Raw genomic sequence first — 8,006 nt, 5'->3', positions numbered from 1 at the left:
GGGCGGGGGTCCTTCCTGTAGGATCCCCAGTGGTAGAGACCAAAACACATCCCTCAGCTGAGGGACCCTGGGCTTGAGTCTGGGGCACTAGGGAGCCATGGCAGAATTTAGAGCAGTTTAGAGTGGTCAAGCGTTCCAAGTACCACTCAGAAACATTTATAGACAGTAACCTGCTCAATGTCCAGCACAGCTCTATGAGGCATGTCTCCTTCATGCACACAGGGAAACTGAGATACTAAGAGGGGACCAGGAGGAAAGAAGAAGGCCTGGTACATGGAAGAGGTGAGGCCCAGGCTGGACCAAGAGGGAGTGATAAATGGGTTAGTGTTAGGTATTTCCCCAGAAAGCCCCAAGAAGATAGACAGGCCTGGGCTAAGTCAGAGGCCCGGGGACCATGTGCTGACTACTCTTAGGTGGCTGGACTGAGAGACTCAGCAGAGACCAGACTAGACCCAAGTCTCAGAGCTCCAATATTCAGATGGGCAAAGAACCTCAAAGTCCACCCTGATCCTGCCTCTCTAAACTCTCCCCAAATCTGCCCCTTAGGAGGTACAAACCTTTGTGGCCTCTTGGCTTCAGACACAAACTGGTGTACCTGAGGGTGTAGGGGACCACCTGGAGCCCCAAATCTCTCAGTCTCATCTTGGAAATCAGCCTTATTTTTAAAAATCAAGTTGAAATATACAGAACATGAAATTAGCCATTTTATTCTTTTTATTTTTTACCTAAAGAAGGGGTAAAACATAAGAAAATAGCCATTTTAGTCGGCTGCGATGGCTCATGCCTGTAATCCCAACATTGTGGGAGGCTGAGGATGGAGAATTGCTTGAGCTCAGGAGTTTGAGACTTGCCTGAGTGAGAGTGAGATCCTGACTCCTAAAAAAATGGAAAAACGCAGCCTCAAACTGCGATAAGTGCCTGTAATCCCAGTGGCTTCCAGAAACTGAGGCAGCGGGATGCCCACAGCCCTAGTCTGAGGTTGCAGTGAACTATGACACCATTGTATTCTGCTCAGGGTGTAGGGTGGGACTCTGTCTCAAAAAAAGAAAATGGGCGGCGCCTGTGGCTCAAGGAGTAGGGTGCCGGTCCCATATGCCGGAGGTGGTGGGTTCAAACCCAGCCCCGGCCAAAAAATAAATAAATAAATAAAATAAAAAGAAGAAAAGAAAAAAAAATTGCCATTTTAAAGTATACACTTTAATTTTTTTATTTGTTTTTTGGTTTTATTGGGTTTCTTTTCTTTTCTTTTTTTTTGAGACAGAGTCTCACTATGTTGCCCTTGGTAGAGTGCTGTGATGTCACAGCTCACAGCGACCTCAAATTCTTGGGCTTAAGCGATTCTCTTACTTTAGCCTCCCAAGTAGCTGGGATTGTAGCCCATTACAATGCCCAGCTATTTTTTTGTTGTAGTTGTCATTGTTTGGCAGGCCCTTGTGGGGTTCAAACCCACCAGCCCCAGTGCACCAGACCAGCACCCTAACCACTGGCCTATGGGTGCCCAGCCAGGGTTTGTTTTTGTTTTGAGACAGAGTCTCGTTTTGTCACCCTGGGTAGATAGGTAGAATGCCCTGGCGCCAGCCTACCTCACAGAAACCTCAAACTCATAGGCTCATGAAATCTTTCTGCCTTAGCCTTCTGACTAGCTGGGACTAAAGACACCTGCCATGATGCCCAGCTAATTTTTCTATTTTTTGTAGGGATGTGGTCTCACTCTTCTCAGTCTGGTCTGGAACTCCTGAGCTGAAGTGATCCTCCTGCCTTGGCTTCCCAGAATGCTAGGATTACAGGCATGATCTACCACCGCACCTGGCCCCACTCCAATGGTTTTTAGTATATTCACAATGTAGTCCAACCCTCACCACTGTCTAATTCCAGAATATTCCATCACCCCAAAAGCAAGCCCCATACTCTTCAGCACTCACTTCCCATCCACTCCCCAGCCCCTGACGACAATGAATCCACTTTCGGTCTCTGTAGATCTGACCCTGTTCTGGACAGTTTTGTTTTTTTTTGGGGGGGGGACAAGAGTCTCACTATGTTGCCCTCAGTAGAGTGCTGTGGCGTCACAACTCACAGCAACCTCAAACTCTTGGGCTTAAGCAATTCTCTTGCCTCAGCCTCCCAAGTAGCTGGGACTACAGGCACCTGCCACAATGTCTGGCTATTTTTGTTGTTGTTATTGTTGTTGTTGCAGTTGTCGTTGTTTAGCAGGCCTGGGCCGGGTTCAAACCAGCCTGCCTCAGTGTATGTGGCTGGTGCCCTAACCACTGAGCTATGGGCACTGAGCCTGGACATTTGATTTATTTATTTATTTTATTTTTATTTTTTTTACAGTTTTTGGCCAGGGCTGGGTTTGAACCTACCACCTCTGGCATATGGGGCTAGCGTCCTACTCCTTTGAGCCACAGGCACCACCCTCTGAGCCTGGACATTTTAATAAATTTTTTTTTTTTTTTGCAGTTTTTGGCCGGGGCTGGGTTTAACCCGCCACCTCTGGCATATGGAGCTGGCGCCCTACTCCTTTGAGCCACAGGTGCCCCCGAGCCTGGACGTTTTACGTATATGGAATCTTAGACTGTGTCTTTCTGTGTCTGGCTTCTCTCACTGAACACAACATGCTCAGGGTCCATCCAGGTTGTGGAATGTCTAGCCTATGTCAGCCTCCTTCCTTTTCATGTCTGAGTGATATTCTAGTGTGTGAACGGACATCATCATGTCTGTCCATTCATTCGTTTGTGGATGGATATCTAGGTTGATTCCACCTTTTGGCTATTATGGATAATGCTGTAAACATTCAGGTGCAAGTATTTATTTGAAACTCTAGTTTCATTTCTTTTGAACATACACCTAGGAGTGGAATTGATGGGTGATATGAAAAGTCTTGTTTCCTTTTTTGAGGAACTACCAGACTATTTTCCAAAGTGGATGCATTGTTTTACATTCTCACCAACCATGTACAAGGTTTCTAACTTGTCCATGTCCTGACCAACATCTTGTAGCTGTCCTACTGAGAATGAAATGTTATCTTATTGTGGTTTTGATTTACTTTTCCCTTATCACTAAAGATTTTGAACATCTTTCCCTGTGCTTCTTGGCCATTTGTGTATTTTCTCTGGAGAAGTATCAATTCAGGTCCTTTGCCCATTTTTTAAATTGAGTCATTTGTCTTTTTGGTTTTGAATTACAAGAATCTTTGTATATTCTGGGTACTCAATCTTGTTTTTCTTATCTCCACTTCTTGCCAAGATCCTGGGTGCATGAAAGCTCTGAAGAGTGTCCTTCAATGAGGCCACTACCCTATCTTACACATGCAGCAAAAGGATAACAAGTAACCTTCCCAGGTTCCCACAGAGAGAGTCCTATTGGATGCTCAGAGAGAGAGGCCAGACAAAAAAGGTCACACAGCCATGTGTTATGGCTCATGCCTATAATGCCAACTACATGAGAGACTGAGGTGAGAGGATCACTTGAGCCTAGAAATTTGAGGCCAGCCTGGGCAATATGGTGAGACCCTAAAATAAAATAACCAAAAAAGCAAAAAAAGGTCACATAGTATCTTATTCCTCTTATATAAAATGTCCAGAATAGGCAAATCTACAGAGATAGAAAGTGGATTTGTGGTTGCTAAGGGCTGGGGGATTGGAGGTGGTAGCTAATGGTAGGAGGTTTCTTTTGAGGGTGATGAAAATGTCTTAAAACTGACTGTGGTGATAGTTGCACAACTCTGTATGGATACTAAAAACTACTGAACCTGTGGACTTCATTTTATTTTATTTATTTGTTTGTTTGCGGTTTTTGGCCAGGGCCGGGTTTGAACCCACTACCCCTGGTATATGGGGCTGGCACCCTACTCCTTTGAGCCACAGGCGCCACCCTGAACTATAGACTTTAAGAGTGGCTTATGGAGTATGTGAATCACATTTCAAACTGTTAAAAAGTAAAAATAATAATAGTATGCATACATAGGCCAGCCAGACTCAAACCTGGGCCTGCTGACTCCAGTGCTCTGAGCTCTGTGGGCATCAGGACTAGTGGGCAGTGGTGGCCCTTAGTAGCTGAGGAAGGGGAATCCGAGGCCAGAGCTGCCAAAGGAGTAGCACTCACAATTTGGGAACATTGCTGGCTGTCTGTGGCAAGCCTGCCCAGGGCTGGGCTGGCAAGGACTGATCCTCCCCTATACCTGGAGGGAAAACTGAGGGTCAGAGTGGGCCATTGGGAGAGCCCAGCTGGCCCTGGAGCAGTTGGTGGCAGAGGCCTTGGGCAACTTCCTGTGTTCCTGCAGTGCAGGGCTGGGCCTGGGTGGGGAGCGTTGCTGCCAACTTTCTGGATATAAGGGCTGCTCTTGCCCCAGCCAAAGAGCTGCCCCACCATGCCCCCTCTCAGACTTCTGGCCCTGCTGGCTGGCCTTCTGGTATCCACGAGGGCTGGTGAGCGCCTATCTGCACCCAGCTTTCTCCAATCTGTGCTGGGTGTCCAGCTCTGGCTCCAGGGGCAGAGACGTGGGTGGGAGAAACTGGACCCCAGCTCCTATACTCCAGGATTCAAGGCACAGAGATGGAAAGCAACCTGGCCCAGATCACACAGCCAGAGTGGCCCCAGACAGTCTCAGGAGGGAGTGTGGGACTAGGGCGGCCACCTGTCCTCTTACTTATGGAGCAGGGGCATAGGGAGGGTGGGGGTCTCCTCATGTTCTCCTTGGGTGGATGGGGCTGCAGCTTCCAATAACCCCACACACACACACTGTGTGGGGGCTCTCAGAGGTCTTCAGAGCTGTCTCCTGCATCCCCACCCAGGCTCGGCACCCCTTGTGGACATTGTGGGTGGCCGGAAGGCTAGGCCTCTTGAGTTCCCGTTCCTGGCCTCGATTCAGAACCAGGGAAGGCACTTCTGCGGGGGCGCCCTGATCCACACACGCTTCGTGCTGACTGCAGCCAGCTGCTTCCGGAACCTGTGAGGGATAGGGAGCGGGCCTTGAGGGTCCCAGCTCCTCTTTTGTAGAAGGAGGGGATGCAAGGTGGGGGGCAAGGAAGGAGGTTAGTAATACTGGCCTCTTACCCTTTAACATCAGGCCTGAACCTTCCCCCACCTTGTTTGCTCCCTAGCTGCCTCCAGCCTCATGTTTCCCCTCTTCCTTCCACTGCCCTCAGGAACCCGGGAGTAGCCATGGTTGTGCTGGGAGCCTATGACCTGAGGCGGCGGGAGCGATCACGGCAAACATTTTCCATCGGGAGCATCAGTGAGAACAGATACGATCCCCAGGAGAACCTGAATGACTTGCTGCTGCTGCAGGTGAGCAGCAGTGGGGCACTGGAGCCTGGTGCACTTGGATTCAAAAACTGCAGCAAAGAACATAGATGTATCACAGTCCAGTCTCTAGACCCCTGTGGGTGGATGCTGAAGTTGTTTCCAAGTGTTTTTGTACATCTCTCTCTGACAAAAGTTTTCCATCCAGGCCTGATGTGGTAGCTCACGGCTGTAATCGGAGCACTTGGGGAGGCCTAGGTAGGTGGATTGCTTGAGCTCAGGAATTTGAGAGCAGCCTGAGCAAGAATGAGACCCCATCTCTACTGAAAATAGACAAAACTAGCAGAGCATTGTGGCAGGTGTCTGTAGCCCCAGCTACTTGGGAGACTGAGGCAAAAGGATCACTTGAGCCCAGGAGTTTGAGGTTGTTGTGAGCTATGATGCCACGGCACTCTACCCAGCCACTCTATCTCACTCTACCCAGGGTGACAGAGTGAGACTCTTATCAAAAAGAGAAAAAGAAAGTTTCTCCATCCAACGTGGCTAAAGGGACCAAACCAATCCCTCCAGCGGAATTAAAAACTGCCCATTTGTCCACATCTTCACTGACACTGGGTATTATGATTTAAAATTTTTTTGCCAATTGTGATGGTGGAATTTGTACCTGGTTGTTTTGTTTGCACTTTCTGTGCAAGTTCTTTTACTGTAAGGGTCTTGTTTTATACTGTTAACTACCTGCAGAGTAGGAATTATTTATTATTATTATTATTATTTTATTTTTTGCAGTTTTTGGCCGGGGCTGGGTTTGAACCCACCACCTCCGGCATATGGGGCCGGCGCCCCACCCCTTTGAGCCACAGGCGCTGCCCTATTACTATTTTTCTATGGGGGAAAAAACAGAAGCCCAGAGAGGTAAAGCGACTTCACCAGGGTCCCATAGCAGGTTACTGCCCCAGCAGGGATTTGAACTCAAACCACTCACACACCAAAATTCATGCTGTTGACACTACTGCTCCAAGCGTCGGCTCATGAGGCTCCAGTCCCATTCCATTCTCCACTGACTCAGTTTCCCTCTCCAGCTGGATCGTGAGGCCAACCTCACTAGCAATGTGGTGCTGGTGCCACTGCCCCCACAGAATGCCATTGTGGAAGCTGGCACCAGCTGCCAGGTAGCTGGCTGGGGGAACCGAAAGAATGGGGGGCGTCTCTCCCGTTTCCCAAGAGTTGTCAATGTGACCGTGACCCCTGAGAATCGGTGCCGCCCTAACAACCTGTGTACTGGTGTGCTCACCCGCCGGGGTGGAATCTGCCAGGTACGGGCCAGGGCAGACCTGGCATAGGTTTCTTGTGGAGGGAGGAGGTGTCTTGAGAGATAAGGAGTTCCCTGGGATGGGAGGAAGAAGGTCCAGGCCAAGGGTGACACAACTGGTGGGGGTGAGGGCCTCAGAACCCAGCATTTTAACAGCATGAGAAATAGTATTTATTAAATACTTCCTGTGTGCCAAGTCCCTGTGCTGGGATAAGCAAAGCCTGCACTTTTGGAGTTCCCAGACTCCAGGGTTTGTGGGAAGCAAATATTGTGATTGCCAGAGGAGGGTGATGCCTGACCTGGCTTGATGGTCCTGGGAGTTCCTGGAGGCAATGAACCTAAAATTCAGTTAGGAGTTAACCAGGCACAGGGTGGTGGGAAAGACATGTGCAAAGGACCTGCAGTTGGAAGAGGGTTTGTGGGTTCCAGGGACAGCAAGAAAGCTCAGTGGTTCTGGGGTTAGAGAAATGGGGATCTTGGGCCCCCTGGGGATGCCCTGACATGCTTCCCATTTGGGCAGGGTGATGGAGGCACCCCTCTCATCTGCAACGGCTTGGCACATGGTGTGGCCTCCTTCTCCCCAAATCCCTGTGGCAAGGGCCCCGACTTCTTCACCCGTGTGGCGCTCTTCCGAGACTGGATCGATAGTGTTCTAAACCCTCCGGCACAAGGGCTGGCCTGAGCCCAGCCTTGACTACCGTGAGCACCTTGCCTCTGTGGCCTGCGCCTACGTCCCTCAGCCTTTGTTGTGTTCCCCACAACTCTGGAATGAGCCCTCTATGCCCAGCCTCTGTGGTTGTGGTTCTTAATAAAGAAGCTATTCTCGCCTCTGCTTCTGAGTTCTGCTTCACTGAGGTGGATGGGACAGGGATTGAAGGCAAGGGATGCTCTGTAGGCTTTGGGGAAGGGTTAATGGCTCATTGACATTAGGGGCATCCACCCCAGAGGGGTCCTTGTGTAGACCCTTGCTGAATTCTTCTGGAGCTCTGAGAAGCAGGGACTGTTGTTATCTTCCCTTGACAGAGGTAGCACCAAGGCTCAAAGAGGTTGGGTGACTCATCTGAGGTCACACAACTAGTATGGGCTTTGGACCCAAATCTGTGAGATTCCAAGTCCCCTCAGTCAGCTCTCATTTTGGTAGAGAATATATTGTTCAGCCTGGTAAAGTCAGGAAAATATTTGCTACTTTGATCTCATGGTTGATGTGCCTAGTATATAAAAAGCTAAAATGTGAGGCTGGGGACGGTGGCTCCCGCTTGTAATCCTAGCACTCTGGGAGGCCAAGGTGGGTGGATTACCTGAGCTCATGTGTTCGAGACCTTAGCCAGAGTGTCTATAAACAGCTGAGCGTTGTGGCAGGCACCTGTAGTCCCAGTCACTTGAAAGGCTGAGACAAGAGAATCATTTGAGCCCAAGAGTTTGAAGTTGCTGTGAGCAACTTCCACTCTATTGA

General features: G+C 49.5%; 1 protein-coding gene across 1 annotated transcript; it reads left to right on the top strand.

Annotated features, from left to right (window-relative positions):
• The first annotated feature begins 4,369 nt into the window (after nucleotides 1-4,369).
• On the top strand, nucleotides 4,370-7,375 carry AZU1 (azurocidin 1). The gene is made up of 5 exons (XM_053566880.1): nucleotides 4,370-4,427; nucleotides 4,794-4,950; nucleotides 5,148-5,289; nucleotides 6,324-6,557; nucleotides 7,074-7,375. The coding sequence occupies exons 1-5, from the start codon at nucleotides 4,370-4,372 to the stop codon at nucleotides 7,233-7,235; spliced, it is 753 nt and encodes a 250-aa protein (XP_053422855.1). The 3' UTR covers nucleotides 7,236-7,375.
• The last annotated feature ends 631 nt before the right edge of the window (nucleotides 7,376-8,006 follow it).

Source organism: Nycticebus coucang, chromosome 2 (genome assembly GCF_027406575.1).
Source record: "Nycticebus coucang isolate mNycCou1 chromosome 2, mNycCou1.pri, whole genome shotgun sequence".
NCBI classification, from domain to species: Eukaryota; Metazoa; Chordata; class Mammalia; order Primates; family Lorisidae; genus Nycticebus; species Nycticebus coucang.
This window is presented reverse-complemented; position numbering and strand designations above follow the sequence as displayed.

Bases quoted from the DNA above. Each gene is read 5' to 3' on its own strand.
- AZU1 (XM_053566880.1), top strand. From the start codon at position 4,370: ATGCCCCCTCTCAGACTTCTGGCCCTGCTGGCTGGCCTTCTGGTATCC. The intron at 4,951-5,147 runs GTGAGGGATAGG...CACTGCCCTCAG, and splicing joins GCCAGCTGCTTCCGGAACCT to GAACCCGGGAGTAGCCATGG. The intron at 6,558-7,073 runs GTACGGGCCAGG...CCATTTGGGCAG, and splicing joins GCCGGGGTGGAATCTGCCAG to GGTGATGGAGGCACCCCTCT.